At 44.0% G+C, this 17,883-nt stretch overlaps 1 protein-coding gene across 1 annotated transcript in view; it reads left to right on the top strand.

Annotated features, from left to right (window-relative positions):
* Positions 1-15,269, top strand: part of PTPRJ (protein tyrosine phosphatase receptor type J) — a 48,189-nt gene extending 32,920 nt beyond the window's left edge. The window contains exons 13-23 of the mRNA XM_040259281.1: positions 595-682; positions 1,853-1,894; positions 2,434-2,442; positions 2,546-2,633; positions 3,407-3,497; positions 4,767-4,840; positions 4,936-5,070; positions 7,896-8,015; positions 10,122-10,282; positions 11,782-11,917; positions 13,646-15,269. Of these exons, the coding sequence (XP_040115215.1) occupies positions 595-682; positions 1,853-1,894; positions 2,434-2,442; positions 2,546-2,633; positions 3,407-3,497; positions 4,767-4,840; positions 4,936-5,070; positions 7,896-8,015; positions 10,122-10,282; positions 11,782-11,917; positions 13,646-13,804 (1,103 nt within the window). The 3' untranslated portion in view covers positions 13,805-15,269. The remainder of the gene's footprint in view (positions 1-594; positions 683-1,852; positions 1,895-2,433; positions 2,443-2,545; positions 2,634-3,406; positions 3,498-4,766; positions 4,841-4,935; positions 5,071-7,895; positions 8,016-10,121; positions 10,283-11,781; positions 11,918-13,645) is intronic.
* Positions 15,270-17,883: the final 2,614 nt, after the last annotated feature.

Consider the following 17,883-nt stretch of genomic DNA (forward strand, 5'->3'; position numbering starts at 1 on the left):
GACACACACAGAGGTACACACACAGACATACAGACACAGACACACAGGTGCACACACAGACACAGACACAGACAGACACCACACACACACACACAGACACAGACACACACATAGATACACATACCAGATGCAGACACACACCACAGACACACACAGAGACACAGACACACAGACACAGACATAGATATACCACACGCAGACACACACCACAGACACACACACAGATCACACACACACAGATCCACACACACACACAGACACACACAGACACACACACCACACACACACAGACACACACCACATACACACACACATGCACACATAGACACAGACACAGACACACACAAGACACCACACACACACACAGACACACACAGACACAGACACACACACACTACACACAAACACACATCACACACACAGACACACACCACACACACACAGATATGCCACACACAGACACACACACACATTTTGTGTCCAGGGCTATTACCTGTCCTCTGCCACACACACCCCCTACCCCCCACACACGCGCTGTCTGTGTGTCTGGCTGTGAGCGCCTCCTGACGCGCCTCCCGTGTGGACTTTCCCCAGGCGTCATCTGCGGAGCAGTGTTCGGGTGTATCTTTGGTGCCTTGGTTATCGTGGCCGTGGGAGGCTTCATCTTCTGGAGGAAGAAAAGGTGACCGCTGCTTATGCTAATAATAGTATGCTACATGTATTATCAATTGATTGAGCAAGAGCCTGAGTGAGTGCGTTGCGGTGCGTCTGTGCCCCGGGCTTTCTCCTGGCCCAGAGCTTCTGATGCGTCCTGTACCTGCTTTTCTCTGCCGCCTTGCCCTCCTGGGTCAATAGGCAATGCCTCTGTTCCAGCTTTTTGCATTAGATTCTATTTTTTTTTTTTTTGAGGGAGGGGTCAAAAACAGCTTTATCGTTTCTTGTTAAAGTAAACTTATACATACTTATGACAAAAGCAACAATAAAAAACAGAAAGACAAGAAATAGCCCAGACTTACACCATGGAAAACTGCTCTTAACACGGATGTGATTACAAAACTCATAAATACACACACCCACAAACAATCATATTATACATGTTATTTTCTGGCTTGCTTTTGTTCTTAAGACATTGTGGACAGCTCCAGGTCTTCATCTTAAGTGGCTATCGAGTGTTCAGCTGTATGGAAATTATTCAACCAATTTTCTGATGTTTTTGTGTCCTCCTTATTTGCCACTATTACTTATCCTTGTGTGTAAATCTGGGCACAATCATAGTTATTCCCTTAGGCCAAATTCCAAGCTGGGTAATTGCTGGGCCAGTGGGTATGCATATTTTAAATTTTAATACATACTGCAAAATTGCCTTTCAGAGTTTTATCATTTGTTTTTTTTAAATACCAGTATGGAGCTTAGTCAGCAATACAGAAGAGCTCCAGGTCCCTCCCCCCAGCCCTCCCACCCCCATGGTCCCTGGTCCCTCACCAACACTGGTTATGTTTTCTGGTTTATTACAGTAACTTTTTCAGAAAGGCTTACTCCAAAAACAAAACAAAAACAAAAATCAGAGTATGAACTAGTGAGCTTGACTGTGTAATAGGGCGATGCTGCTGATTTGTATTTACTCAGAGAAATTCCTACAAGTTGCTTGAGTAGGATCCTGTGATACTTTTAGATGGTATAAAAGCGAGTAACTTAATGGGTTTAGACCATTAAGCTTCAGTGTTTGTGAACAGGATCTGATGTGCTGTATGAACTAAGGCCTAGGGAAGAAGCGTCTTGTAGATATACACAGGGAACAAAGCACAGTATTGAGCCATTTTGATCTAATGGGTCTGTTTTTCTTTCAAAATAGGAAAGATGCAAAGAACAATGAGGTGACCTTTTCTCAAATTAAGTAAGTCTCTGCGTTTATGAGCCTTAAGACATTTAACCCCCCAATCTGTTCAGCGACTATTTTGAGATTTTTTTTTTTTTTTTTGATGGGAACCGCTGCCATTTTTCCAGATTGACACGTTTGGATCTGATCGTGCAGAAGTTCTTATTAGCGTTGTTATCCTGCAAGGACCCATGTTTACTTGTCTCCCGAAGCTGGCTTCCTTGCCACGTTCTACCATGCCAAGTAGAACTATACTTCCCGTATTCTACCAATAAATATATAGTTTGTGATTAAAAACATGGTTATTCAAGGTCTAGGAGGAGAGAACTTGCTCAGAGTCAGGAAGCCACTCATTTATATAACAGGGTCTAGAAGTCAGATTTCCTGATTCACATTTCAGTGTTTTGTGAATTACGGTACAGTGACCCTCCCCCAAACACCCCCTGCCCTGATACTATAGGTTTTGTTCTTTGGGGAAAATCTCTGGAGTTATGGTTGAGGCATTATTTTTTTTTCCTAATTTTTTTTTTTTTTTCCTTTGCTTTTCTATGGTGAAGACCTAAAAGGTGAGTACACATTTTGCTTTTTAAAAAATAAGTTGCATGTTTCTATCTTGAGTGTGAACTTGATTGAATGCAGCCAATTCTGACACGTTGTTTTTTCCCCTAGATCCAAGTTAATCAAAGTGGAGAATTTTGAGGCCTACTTCAAGAAACAGCAAGCTGACTCCAACTGTGGGTTTGCAGAAGAATATGAAGTATGTGCTTGTTGAATGTCGTAGTTATTTGCTTTATGTTTTTCCTGAAAGTTGGGAAACTGCCTGTTTCTGTTTTATGGTGAAGCTTTGGGTAAGAGGTAGCCGTCTTCGAGGGAAGAGAGAAGGTTTTTTTTGGCCATGCTGCATGGCATTCAGGACCTTAGTTCCCCAATCAGGGATTGAACCCACGCCTCCTGCGGTAGAAGCACCGGAGTCTTAACCACTGGACTGCCGGGGAAGTCTCCTGCCTCCATCTTTACGTGTCTCCCTTGTGTGTCTCCATCTCAGTGTCTTTTCTGCTCTTATAAAGGTATCAGGGGCTTCCCTGGTGGTCCAGTGGCTAGGACTCTGCGCTCCTGGTGCGGGGGCCCAGGTTCAATCCCTGATCAGGGAAGTGGGTCCCACATGCTGCAGCTAGGAGTTTACATGCCGCAACTAAAGACCCTTCATGTTGCAAATAAAAACAGACCCTGCGGCTGCAACTAAGACCTGGAATAACCAAAGGAAAAAAAAAAGATGTCAGTGATACTGGATTAAGGGCCCCGCTCTCTGCAGTATGACCTCATCTTATCTTGATTTACATCCACAAAAGCTGTAATTTCGAGCCAGGCTGTGTTCACAGGTACCAGGGCTGAGAACTGCTATGTCTTTTTGGGGATGCAGCGTTACCCATAACATCTCTGCATCCCCGCTTTATTCTGCTCTACTCTTTGTGCCGTGTGAACACTGTCTGGACGCGGAGTGAATGAGCGGTTCTTATGGTCTGCCTTCAGGACCTGAAGCTTGTTGGAATCAACCTGCCTAAGTATGCAGCTGAACTGGCTGAGAACAGAGGAAAGAATCGCTATAACAACGTTCTGCCCTGTAAGTTGTGTTTCCCGCATCTTCCCTTTTTCACCCCATCTTGGACATCACGTCTCTAAGAGCAGGGGGCAGAGGAGTCAGGATACTAACCAGCCACTCCCACAGCCGTCCATCAGGCACCTACTGTGTGCTCAGCACCGTGTTTAGCGGTAAGCTGTTGGATTCAGCCTCACAATAGCCTTACAGAATAGGTAGTAGGATATTCTGCAAAAAAAAAAAAAAAAAAGCAGCACAGAGTGGCTGAGTGATTTGTCTAAAGTCCCACTGAGAGCCGTGGTGGGACCAGACTTGGACTGGATCTGGCTGTTTCCTGCAGGGAAAGGGCAGGAGTCCGTGCTTTGAGTCCCTTTGCTCTCACAGCCCCTCTATGCCCCTTTATTCCAACATAAACACAGTTCTGGAACAAAAGGGGAGCCGGTGGAGGACAAGCGGGGAGCGACGCTTTCTGCTTGTCCAGACATGTCTCTGGTTGGCTGAGTACATTCCGTGGCTAGATGTGAATGATATTTGGATTCATCCCTGTTTTTGAGGATTGACAATGTGCGTAGCCTGACAGGAACAACAACATATCAGTTTACTCTGTGAGTTTGTTTCTGTTTTGTAAATAAGTTCATTTGCGTCATATTTGAGATTCCACACATACCACTTATAGTAGTCTTAGACACTCAGTTTATTCTTGCATTTGGGACTATCTTTTTATAACAATTTTTAAATGAGAATAGGGAAAGTGTGAAAGGCTTAACTTTCTACCCTGAGGATCTACCCTGCTGTAGTGGAAAGGGCACTGGATTTGAATTCTGGCTGCCACTCACCAGATGAAAGAGCTTGGAAAAATCACTTAACCTCTCTGACCCTCAGTTTTCTCATCTGTAAAATGGGCACAGAAGCTCATAGGATGGTTATGAGGGATAAATAACTGTGGAGGGCCCTCCCTGGCTTGTGGCATACACCCAAGGAAGGAAGTAGTTGGTTTCATCTAGAAGGTGGTCTGGAGTGGTTCAGAGCTTGGGTGGTGCCAGACTGTCAAGGTTAGAACCCTGGCTCTGCCACTTACTACCTCTGCCCAGGGAATCATGCAGCTTCTCTGTGCCACGGTCATATCTGGTGACGGCGGGAATGCAATAAGGCCGTGGATCTAAAACGCTGAGCCACGCAGCGTCAAGGTGTGATGGAGCCCCTGCGTTGCCATTTTGCACTTGTTTCTCTGTTCTGAGATGAAATATTCTCTTCCATTTCCTAACGTGGAACTCTTCTCTTTGAATGTCACAGATGACATTTCCCGCGTCAAACTTTCAGTTCAGACCCATTCGACCGACGACTACATCAACGCCAACTACATGCCTGTGAGTGGGGAGCGGGGCTCGTGTGCTGGAGGAGGTCCTCGGGGCTCCTCCTCCGTCTCTTTGAGATCGACTCTGAGCTGCTCTCTGTTTTCTAGGGCTACCATTCCAAAGAAGATTTCATTGCCACGCAAGGACCTCTACCCAACACTCTGAAAGATTTTTGGCGTATGGTTTGGGAGAAAAATGTCTATGCCGTTGTTATGCTGACCAAATGTGTTGAGCAGGGAAGGGTACGTAATTTTTGTTGTTATTCAGCTCAGTTCATTCATTCATAGTTACTGTGGTGGAGGGTGGAGGTTTTAAAACTCATTTTTTAAAAAAAGACACTCCCCTAAGCATTAGCACTTCTATTCTTAGAAATGTGTTTTTTTGTCTTTTCTCCTCTAAAAGTTTTAAAAAAAATGCTAAAAAAAAATCTGTGTTATTGTTACCTTCTTTATGGAGAGAAGAATTTTCTCTATATATTAAGTCACTGCTGCTGGAGTTAATAGACATCAAGCTTTGGGTTAGTGCAGCAAAAGAACTTCGTGCAACTCCATCCTTCATCAGCTCCGTGTTAATGCATTTTTTTGGTCATGCCCCGTGGCATGTGGCATCTTAGTTCCTTGACCAGGGATTGAACCCACGTCTCCTGCATTGGAAGCACAGAGTCATAACCACTGTACCACAGGGAAGTCCCCATCAGCTCTGTGAATGGGTGCAAGCCTGTCTTGTCCCCGAGCAACTAGCTGCACCTGTGAGATGACCAATATGAGTGATTCAGTGATTTTCAAACTGAGTTTTTAGCATTGGAACCCTTCCTTTCTGCAAAATTTCCAACTTATCTCCTGAGAAGTCTCAGCAGTTCCCTCTCCCCTGTGGTGGCCTGGAATCCCCCCATCAAACACAAGATTTCTTCTAGTGATAAAATCCCTTGTTCAGTTTTAAAGAAAAAATTAATTAATTTTTGGCTGTGCTGGGTCTTCGTTGTGGTTCATGGGCTCAGTAGTTGCGGCTCGAGGGCCCTGGTTCGTCTTACACTGGGAGGGAAGTGGGTGTTAATGACTTAAGTGAGAGGGAAAGGGAGCCTGTATTATTGTTGTTGTCCAGATGCTAGGTTGTGCCTGACTCTTTGCGACCCCATGAACTGCAGCACGCCCGGCTTCCCCTGTCCTTCACTATCTCCCAGAGTTTGCTCAAATTCATGTCCATTGAGTCGGTGTGTGAAAAGTGTGAAAGTGAAAGTTGCTCAGTCGTGTCCGACTCTTTGGCACCCCCATGGACTGTAGCCCACCAGGCTCCTCTGTGGATGGAATTCTCCAGCCCAGAATGCTAGAGAGGGTAGCCTCTCCGTTTTCCAGGGGATCTTCCCAACCCAGGAATTGAACTGGGGTCTCCTGCATTGCAGGTGAATTCTTTACCAGCTGAACGAGTTGATGATACCATCCAACCATCTCATCCTCTGTCGCCCACTTCTCTTCCTGTTCTCAATCTTTTCCAGCGTTAGGGTCTTTTCCAGTGAGTTGGCTCTTCACATCAGGTGGCCAAAGTTTTGGAGCTTCAGCATCAGCCCTTCCAATGAATACTCAGGGTTGATTTCCTTTAGAAATGACTGGTACTAGATTCTCCATAGATGTTATTTTCCCCTCTAACAACCCTGGGAGATGTTACTATTTTATAGATGGGGAAACTAAAGCTTAGAGTTTAAGAACTTGCCCACAAGTTAGCAATGTAAATCCAGCAGGTAAGAGACCAACTTAGGCAAAAACTCCATGCCAGTGTATTCCCCAGTCCCGTGTTCTTTCTTGGAGCTGTGGTCCAGAAGCCGGGATTTTTTTTTTTTTTTTTTGGCATCAACCAATAAAATTTATTTAGTGTATCATTTGGCAAAGTTACTAATATCATGAACAATTTAAATTATTGGTTTTCAATTGGTTTCAACAAAGAGAAAAATTACATCAAAATCAATATGTCTTTTAACATGAATTAACTCAAAAAATGTCAGAGGTGAACCTTACTCTTTCACGAAGAAAATGAAATGGCATAGTTTAGTGTTTCCTTCTTCTCAGCTCTTACCAAGTGCTGACCTCAGGTACCATTTAAGTCAGTTTCTTATTTGAGTATGAGGTGTTAGGCGCTGGGCTTAGTCGCTCAGTCGTGTCCGACTCTTTGTGACTCCATGGACTGTAGCCCGCCAGGCTCCTCTGTGGGGATTCTCCAGGCAAGAACCCTGAAGTGGGTTACCATGTCCTCCTCCGGGGATCTTTCCGACCCAGAGATCGAACCCAGGTCTCCTGCACTGCAGGCGGATGTTTTACTGTCTGAGCCAGCAGGGAAGCCCATGAGGTATTTCTGATTTTCTACAAATTTAAGAGTTTTTAAAAAGCAGAAGCTGGGATCGTTTAATAAATACAGACCTCTGGGCCAGAGTTAGCCTCTCTGGAGTTGAGAAGCAGGCATCTGTTTTTAAAGCAAAACAAACCTCTCATTAAAAAAAAAAGTCAGTTACCAAGTAGGGATTCAGATACTTTCAGAGAGCGGTTGTTTCTTGATTTTTATTTCTGTTCACATTTTGACAGCCAGTGGGCTGTCAAAGACCCCAAAATGATTTAATCTGATTTTTTTTTTTTTTGGTGTCCATATTTGTGTTGGAGTTAGTGTATATCTAAAAGTCTTGAGAAAAGCTCTCATTTCTTTTGCACGTGGAGAAGTTTAGTTCAGTGAACAGTTGGTGGAAGGGCTGCTGTAAGGCTGGAGAGCCAGGGGGGCACAGGGTCCTCTGTGAAGGAACAGTGGCTAATCAGCTGTAAGTCAGTTTCTGTGTAGAGATGGGGGCTCAGTGTTGGCTAGGTCTTCTGATTTCTCAAGAGAAACCAGAAATCTAGATTTTTATGGGAAGACTCCCAAATTTATGAAGTTGGTAGGAATTGAAAATTAAAATACAAAATTTCAAGGGTCAGGCAGAAGCCACATAAGGCTTAGATTCAGACTCTGATGCCTGGTTTTAATATCTCATCTCCCGTGAGGTTTCAGTGATGGCAGACAGTGTGATCTGAGTGTTTGCATTTTATTCTAGACCAAATGTGAGGAGTACTGGCCCTCCAAGCAGGCTCAGGATTACGGAGACATAGCTGTGGCAATGACGTCTGAAATTGTTCTTCCAGAATGGACCGTCAGAGACTTCACAGTGACAAATGTAAGTGAGAAGTCAAGACGCATAGATCTCCTATAGAATTAGTATAAATTACTTTTGGGGTGACGCTTTTAGGTTGATATTGATAGAAATCATTTTTTTTATGCATCAGGAAAATATTTTCGCTTTCTTCTTTATAGAATGTAACAATCTATATCTGCATATACTCTAATGCAACCTCTTGGCTTTGCTTGCTTGAGAGTTTCATAAATTATTCTTAAATGAATCTTAGGAGCATGGCTCAGCATCTTTAACTTCTTTTCTTCCCCTTCCAGGTGACCTGCTTATAGAGTTTTTCTTACAGATCAAGGCCCTTTTGGATTGTTTGGTCAGAAATTTGACATCAGGAGTGTCCATTTGCTGTTGAAATAGTTTCTGATGACAGTTACGTTAATAGGAGTTCAGGACATATCCATATGGCCTCCTTTCCCCTCAAAAGTTATGAAAACACATGCTATTAAATTGTGTAGGCATTCTAAGAAGTCAGTATATGTCCTTTTTATTTTTAAACGGTATTTAAAAATTGAATCACTGTCATGGGTGAGTCTGATATCTTTTGATGGCTGTGTAAATCAGTATAGCCCTCTATAGTTTATATCAAAGGCAAAAAAATATCTGTTCCCCTTTGATCTGCTGGTTTCAAGCTTGAGAATCTATCCTAGAGAAATAATCTGAAATCTAGGAGAAGCATTCTTCTTCTTTTTTTAAACATTTATTTATTTATGTGGCTGTACTGGGTCTGAGTTGTGGAATGTGGGATCTAGTTGCCTGACCAGGGGTCGAAACCCAGGCCCACTGCATTGGAAGCACGGAGTCTTAGCCACTGAACCACCAGGGAGTCCCTGATATATATATATTAAAAAAGGAAATAAATATGCTTCAAAGGGTAGTTGTCATTGAGCAAATGCCTGCCGTCCAGGTGTCGTGCACACAGATGAGGTCAGTCCCCAGATGTAGGCATCGTGAGTACAGTTGACTCAGGAATGGGAATGGTTCAGCCAGGGGAGAGTTCTGATAATTCAAGGTATGTGCTTTGGTCCACTGTAGGAAGGCAGTCTGTGTCATAACTAACTCTTATAATGAGCTTCACTTTCTATTGTCTATCTGAAGTTGAAATAGATGTCTTTTTTGGGAGGGAGTCCTTTCTCAAACCCCTACAGTTCTAAGTATTTACTTGATGCTTGCTGTTTGCTTATCACTTTATTAAATTCTTTGGAAAGTGAAAGTTGCTCAGTCATGTCCAACTCTTGGCAACCCCATGGACTATACAGTCCATGGAATTCTCCAAGCCAGAGTACTGGAGTGGGTAGGTTTTCCTTTCTCCAGAGGATCTTCCCAACCCAGGGATTGAATCCAGGTCTCCCACATTGCAAGTGGATTCTTTACCATCTGAACCACAGGGGAAGCCCAGGAATACTGGAATGGGTAGCCTATCCCTTCTTCAGTGGATCTTCCTGACTCAGGAATTGAACCAGGGTCTCCTGCATTGCCCCTGGAGAAGGAAATGGCAACCCACTCCAGTACTCTTGCTTGGAGAATTCCATAGACGGAGGAGCCTGGTGGGCTCAGTTCATGGGATCTCAAAGAGTTGGACACGACTGTGTGACTTTCAACTTTCAACTTTCTCCTGCATTGCAGGCAGATTCTTTACCAACTGAGCTGTCAGGGAAGCCAAAATTCTTTGGAAGACATGTGAATTATGAGACAGTTCTTGCCCTGAAGGCACTGGTTATCACAGTTACATTTGCATAAATTTATTTCTGGCTGGTGGCATTCCCCCTTGGGCTCAGGGATGGGGGTTTATGAAGCTCTGAGGAGGTGTAGGTATAAGAATGTGAGTGTGCTATTGGAGGAGGACGGTGGTAAAAAGGGAAGATTCTGAACTCAAAACTGAAGGATATGAGATTTCTGCCTCTGAGCTGGGCATGTTATATGGATTTGCAGTCCGTGCAAGCACTTTATTAGCTATTTTACCAACGTGCAATTCTAATTTGCAGTCATAACCACGTCTGAGCTGCTTTTCAGCTGTACCATGCAATTCAGCCTTCAGGTATGGCTTGATCTAGCTCGCCTTTCTCTCTGGCTCTAACCTTGTTTCTTGGTTTTTAGACTCCGACAAGTGAGAGTCACCCTCTGCGTCAGTTCCATTTCACCTCCTGGCCTGACCACGGTGTTCCTGACACCACCGATCTACTCATCAACTTCCGCTACCTTGTTCGTGACTACATGAAGCAGAGTCCTCCTGAGTCGCCAATACTGGTGCATTGCAGGTATGCATATGTGACAGATTTCAAAAGTAATCATAAATATGGACACTTTTGAAAAGAGAAAAAAGCCTGAGAGGGGATGCAGTAGGTATTTATAAATTCAAGAAGGTTTGGATATGGGACAATGGATTTATTCCCTAAACCTTGAGACTTTAGAACAGGGATTGGCAAACGATAGCCTATGGGTCAGATTTGGTCAGCTAACTGTATTTTAAAAAACATTGTAACACATTTTATTTCTTATTTATAATATTTCCCTTTGAGATATTTCAACCTTACAAAGATGCAGAAAATAATTTAACAAAGCTCAGCATGACACCATATATGTTTCTTTTTGTTAACAATACACTACAGGTATAATTAAAGTCTCTACTTACTAGCCTCCTATCCCATTCTCCTTCTTACACAGGTGAACATTTGGTCCTAAAGTTGCTCTGTATTATTCCCTTGCATGCTTTTATATTTTATTGCATGTGTAGGTAACTCTATTATTTTATATAGCTTTAAACTTTTACTAGATTTTATAATGTATAAATTATTCTGCAGCCTGTTTTCTTTAGCATTTTGGTTTGCTGTTTAACTGTTGAGATACATAATGCTAGTTCATTTTATTTACTTAAAAATATGTTTTCCACATACAAAAACTGTCTGTAAATGAATGTATACATCCTGATAAGTTTGGAGATAAGTATACCTCCGTGAAGCCATCACCACAATCTATTTGGCTGCCTGTTTTCATCAATAAAGTTTTATTGGAACACGGCCATGTCCCTTTGGTTACATAGTTTCTATGGTGACTTTCATGCTGCAGTGGCAGGTCGAGTCTGCAAAGCTGATGGTTTTACTTTCTGGTCCTTAAGAGAAAACTTTGCCACCCCCCTCCTGCAGAACAACAATAGATTAGCTTTGGAGCTAAAGGAATTGATTCTGGGACAGAAGATGGGGGGACTTTGTTGCCCTTTGAGAGTAACAGATTGAAATGGATGAAACTTGCTATCCTAGATACAGTGGCAACTTCGATGGGACTGAGATTAAAGACCTCTAACAAGGAGTTTTATCTGTGGCATCTGATTTGAAAGTAACTTTAGGACTTGGGTCCCAGTTCCAAGCTAGTACAGTCAGACTTGCTGAGGTTTTAATTAAGCCAGTGGCTAATGGTCCTGGCCTTGACCCTCAAAGCCTGATAGCTGGGGAGAGCAGGATACATGCACAAATGGGGAAGCGGGAGTTTTACAGCAGAGGTGACTCATGCTAGGTGATGCTAGTGGTTAAGAACCTGCCTTCCAACGCAGGAGGTACAGGAGACTCAGGTTCGATCCTTGGGTCAGGAAGATTCCCTGGAGGAGGGCATGGCAAGCCACTCCAGTATTCTTGCCTGGAGAATACCATGGACAGAGGAGCCTGGTGGGCTACAGTCCATGGGATCACAAAGAGTCGGACATGACTAGAGTGACTTAGCACACTCAACCCGTGCTGACCTGCTCCTTTCCCCTTTTTTTCAGTGCTGGGGTAGGAAGGACGGGCACTTTCATTGCCATCGATCGTCTTATCTATCAGATAGAGAATGAGAACACTGTGGACGTGTACGGCATCGTGTACGACCTTCGCATGCACAGGCCTTTGATGGTGCAAACAGAGGTAAGGCCAGTGTCTGTGTCTGACAGTTCTCCCTTCCTGTGCATGTTATTTTTAAAATTAAAATTTAATTTATTTATTTAAATTGGAGTATAATTGCTTTACAGTGTAAGTTTCTGGTGTACGATAATGTGAATCAGCTCTATGTATTCTCTGAAATGTTCCAGATAAACAGCATGCTCAAGGCGTGTTCTCAACAAGGGAATTGGGAAATAGCCCTCCTCAAAGCTGTTAGGGTGAAGGCATCCTGACCAGGATAGAGCAGAATATTAATCTGGTGTCAGGCCGTCACCCTGAACCAGTTTAGAACTCTGTAAAGAGGTGCTGTGTCTCTGAGTCCAGCAGAGAATGTTCTAGAGGCCTTGGGTACATTGTGTGCTGTGGAGTGAGCAGGTGGCTGGGGTGGGAAGAGTGGAGTCGCCTCCTGTGTTGGTTGGTAGAGAGATCTTCTTTTTTCTGCTCTAATTATATGGAGCCATAGTTCTTCATCTTTTAGATTTTGGGAAGCACAGAAATCTTATGCCTGTTTACAAATGTTCTCATCCCTTTTGAAAATATTTTGAAAATTGCATAAATTTGTTCATATCAAAAAACATAGTGCAGGATTATATAGAGGACATATTTCTCTTTTGCTTTTTCTTTTCCAATTCCGTGCCCTAGAGGTATAGTTAGTGTTTACAGTCTGCATAGCTCCAGTACTTTGGCCAGCTGATGTGAAGAGCTGACTCCCTGGAAAAGACCCTGATGCTGGGAAAGATTGAAGGTGGGAGGAGAAGGGGATGACAGAGGATGAGATGGTTGGATGGTGTCACTGACTCAATGGACATGAGTTTTAGCAAACTCTGGGAGATGGTGGAGAGAAGCCTGGGGTTTGCAGCCCATGGGGGTGCAAAGTGTCAGCATGACTTAGCAACTGAACAACAGCAACAATGTGTCTTTATAGGTTTCTTTATGCACATCGGTTAAAAAAAAAAACATGTATTGTGTATAGACATGGAACGTATTTTATTTTTTTGAGAATTTATAATTAGCATTTTTTTTTTTTTTGGCCTTTTAGTGACTTGGTTATTTCATTTAGTATAATGTCCTCAAGTTCATTCATGTTTTAGCATACTGCAGATGTTCCTTCCTAGAGCATGTTTGAAAAATTGGAAACTATTTTATATATAATGCTGTCCTATGATGTTTTTCCCTCTTAAAGTTTGTGGATGTCTTTCAGCAAACACCTCTTCTTCTTTTTAATGGCTACCTGCAGATTTTGATGTGTTTGTCTGAAGGGTGGGGATCCTACACCCCAATCTCTACACCCCCCCCAAAGGGTGGGAGCCCCCAACTCAACCCTGATCAGCCACCTTTATTTCACCCCTTTCGTTGAGAATCACAGTTTACTCCTTGTTCTTCACATCCTCTGTAGCAACTGTTGGGCATTTTGGTGACTGAATATGCACTTGCCTTAGCTCCTCCACATATTGTCTTTGCCCTTCCTTAAGATTCTGGTGCTTCTTGAGGAGCCGAGCTGTGTGTGGGGTGCACCCCTCTGGTTGATACTCATTAGTGACGAGAGCCTTGCTACCTCTAGTTTCAGATCTCCCCACTAGGTAATTACTCCTTGACTACGTGAACTTGGAGTGTCCGCTTGCGGGGTGGTGAGTGGGGTTGGAGGGTGGGAATCAGAAAACCTTGGGTGCTAATCTTTGGTGCTCCTTTTTTTTTCCTTTCTTTTTCTCACAGGACCAGTATGTTTTCCTCAATCAGTGTGTTTTGGATATTATCAGATCCCAGAAGGACTCAAAAGTGGATCTTATCTACCAGAACACAACTGCAATGACAATCTATGAGAACCTTGCGCCCCTAACCACGTTTGGAAAGACAAATGGTTACATTGCCTGATTCCAAAGGAAAACCTTTCTGGAGTTAACCAGACCGTCACACCCACAGCAGAGGAAAATGCCCCGATGTTGACGTGTTTTTATATGTCTAATATCCTAATTCTTTGTTCTGTTTTGTTAGAACTAATTTGAGAGTGTGAAGCTGCACGAGTAAAGCATGGCAGATGAGAGGCTGGGGCTATCAGGGGCTGTGGATGGCGGGTGAGCAAATCAACTACATTCCTGATTACCAATGGGATGAGTTCACTTTTTTTTTTTTTTTTTCTCTTGAGAATTACAGAATACCAGGAAAAGTGAGCTATGATTTTTTTTTTTTCCTTTTACAAGACATTCTTTTTTAAAAAGACTATTTTCTATGATTCACACTCTAAAGCCAGGATTGTGTTGGGTTGAATATATTTTAGGTATCAGAGGTCTATTTTTACCTACTGTATCTTGGAATCTAGCTGATGGAAAATACATAATTGTGGATGATTATCACGTAGGGAGGGGTATGTGGAGCCTCTTCCGCCTGTGTTTTCTATTTGAACATGTGCCTTTTCTGAATTATGCTTCCACAGGCAAAACTCAGTAGATATCTCTATTTTTGTACTGAATCTCATAATTGGACTGTGTGGAATATTTAAACAGTAGTTTAGTATTGGAGGTTCAGCCTTCTCAATAACATTCCTGTTCTCATTTGATTAGAGAAGATCTCGCCTCCACCCCCGACTTCCCCGTCTCCTGTTTTGTGCTCTATTCTTTCATTCCTTTTCCCCAAAGATGTTTCTGATGACCACATTTTCTGCCCACTGGTTGAGCAAGAGTGGAAACTAAATTATCATCTTGAAAATTTTGGGGGTGGGAGTCGGGTGAGCCGAGGAACCCTTCAGTGACACAGTAATCTTTTATTGTCCCTGTTTTATCCCCCCCCCCCCCCGTTTCTGTATTTGGTAAGAAGGATTATTTAAAGGTGCAATATGTGACTTAGTGACTCACGATGCTCTAGGTTTTAGTAACGTTTTACTCAGGTTGGCATTTTATGTGTCTCTGTGTGTCCGTGTGTGTGTGTGTGTGTTTCTAAACGTGTGGCAGTCTGTGAACACGTCTGTGTGAAAACGGTGTCAGATGAATCCCTTCTTAAAGTCTACTGGCTTTAGTCTGTATCTGCAGTGACACGTATCCATATCTACTGTATATATATATACTAAACTCTCAAAACAGTCATTCCTTGGAATTGAGGTGTAAAAAGTTTGAATTTGTATCAAAGATGTAATTATTATTTTTAAAACCTCTTTTTCACTATACTGCTGCTGTAATTACTTTGATTTTTTTAAAAAAATGTAGATTAATTTTTGTTTATTGTTATTTGGCTTTCAGGTGTGTATCCACCGAGAGTTTCCAAATCTATGTGGATTTATTTTATTGGTACATAATCTGTAAACTTCTCAAGGCATTAATTAACACGAAAGGATTTGTTTGTTGTTTTGTTTTATTTTATATTGTGGCTCAGGTTCTGTTCTGAAGATGTATTAAGTTTCTCCTCCAATAAGCAATGAAGTATTCAAGGTTTTATGAAGGATCGATCAAGTCCCTCAAGTCCTGTGGCTGTTTCCCACAGTGATAAATCCTGCTGTAAGTGTAGGACGATGTGTCCTGTTGGAAATGGGCGTGGGGTCTGCTCTGAGCGCCCCGGTCACCCTGGGCCTGTGGGAGCCCGGCTCCTGGCCCTGTGCCGCGGCTCGCTGGCACTTTGAGCACTGATGGGGCACTCTGGAGGGGGACCACAGCGTACGGAGAGCCCTTGGGTCAGTACCGGGCTCAAGGGCTACCCATCTTTTGTCTCCCTTTCCCTTTGAGGTACTGCAAGGAAGAGAGGAGAGGGGAGATGGTGTTGTGTTTTGGGAGAACCTTCCTTCCCAAATGGAAATTGCACTTTTGGCTCTGTCCTTTGCTCTCTCTGTGGTGGAAAGCAGTTCATTCCGTGTCAGGCCCTTCAAGGAGCGGGCTGGCCAGGCCGGGCTGGGTCCTCTTTGTTCCTGTATCAGGGAAGCCCTGCCATCCTGGGCTGCTCAGTAAAGCTGGGTTTGGGTGATGGCTTCCAAGTCTTTCACGCGGGTCCGCCCCTCGCGCGCTGATCTTGGAGAGCTCCCTAACTTCTTCAGGGCTCCCGGTCCAGGCGGCAGTTCCGGGGTCCCACCCCTTCCCACTCCAGTTTGCCAGGAAGCCATGCTGGTGGGTGCCGAGGTATCGTCAGGCCCCACGTAGGCATGCACCCTGCCCGCGTCACTGCTGCTGCCCTGGAGAAGTCGGGGGGAAGGACTTGACTCCAGAAATTCCTTTAAAAGATGAAACAACAATAATCAGAAACATATGGGGGTAAAAAATGCAAAGATCAGAAACCCTCCCCCCTTCCGCCTGGGATGAGCTTGGGAAATGGGCCGTAGCCCGGTCAGCCTCACTCAGACGTCACCCCCGGTCCCAGGAGGAAGGCTTGCGGTGGCCAGGTCTGGCTTCCAAATGGGCAGGTCACACGAAGGTCATTCACGATGCTTCTCTGCATCCTGAAGAGGCCTGGCGATGGGCCAGGGGGCGGGGTGGGGGGTGGTGAGGGTATTTATAGCACAGTGATTGAAAAGGGAAGATTAATGTGTAAATATAGAGGACAGGCAGGCTGAGGGCTGGTCACAGAAGAGAGAAGGTTCTTTTGAGCTCCTGCCCCAAACCGTCCCAGGAGTGATGAGCTAAAATCAGAGTCCAGTGGAGTCACGGGGACGGTGTGATCGCCCCTGCTTAGTATTTGACAAATTCAGAAGTACGCCAGCCAGCGTGGGTTGAGCTGGTTTGAGGGATTTCGGCCTCTAAAATCTTCTTCCAAGAGCAAGGACGTTTTTGTCTGCGAAGTTAAATCTAGCGGTGGTTGGCAGCAGTGTGAAATGAGATGCAGGTCGGTTCCCTGTGGCCACGTGACCACCACCAGCTAGATTCTGGCATACTTGACCACTGGACGTGGGCATCACAGAGTCAGAGGCTCCTGGGGCTTGGGCCTGACTATGCAGCTGGTTCACGTTTGCTTTTCATCTGAGGGTGAAAAAGCCTGGTTTCCTTTTGAAATGCTTGATTGCACTTGCTGAGCTAAACAAGCCTTGGTGACTGATGTTGATTTGCCTCCAAAGTCCAAGTTCTGAATTTTCAGAGTCTGTGTAGCAGTCGAGTATTCAATATACTGTAGCTTTTATCCCCTCGGGGGCACCTGTGAATAGGATGTGTTGATGTGGACTCTAAAACTGTAATTTTCTTGTAACTATTTTGGAATGATGCATATTTCTAATGTTTGTTATACTTGTACAGAGTATTGCTGTTGGTTGCTTTTTTTCCCCCCTCTTTGGTTTGTTTTTTAAGGAAAAACATGGCCTGAAAAAAATTTTTTAAAAAAGACTTATAAATACCAAATATAAAAAATTGTCAACACATTATGCCTTTGTTTGCTTGTCTTTCTGCCTCCTTACTTTACATCCACATCATGTCGTTTACCGAGCAGTTTACTGGCTTCTGTTCAGCTGGGGGATCCTTAACAGAAGCATGTTTCCCTTGGGACTTTTCCACATTGTTTTGATGTGCTAGGGCTGCTGTAACAAAGTACAGCACGCTGAGGGGCTTACACATTAAAAAAGGATCATCTCCCAGTCCTGGAGGCTAGACGTCCGAGATTGAGGTGTCGGCAGGTTGGTTTCCTCTGAGGCCACTCTGGCTGGTGGACGACCGTCTTCCCCCCGTGTGTTCTAATCTCCTCTTCTTATAAGGACACCAGACACTGGGGATCACAGCCGACGCATGACCTCAGACAACCTGACTTACCTCTGGAGACTCTTATCTCCAAATATAGTTGCATTGGGAGGCACTGGAGGTTAGGATTTTAGCATATAAACTTTGGGGGCACATAAGTCAGCGCAAAGGGCTTCCCTGGTGGCTCAGTGGTAAAGAATCCACCTGCAATGCAGGAGATGTGGGTTCAGTCCCTGGGTCGGGAAGATCCCCTGGAGGAGGAAATGGCAACACATTCCAGTACTCTTGCCTGGGAAACCCCATGGAGAGAGGAGT

Source organism: Oryx dammah, unplaced genomic scaffold (assembly GCF_014754425.2).
Source record: "Oryx dammah isolate SB20612 unplaced genomic scaffold, SCBI_Odam_1.1 HiC_scaffold_17, whole genome shotgun sequence".
Taxonomy (NCBI): Eukaryota; Metazoa; Chordata; class Mammalia; order Artiodactyla; family Bovidae; genus Oryx; species Oryx dammah.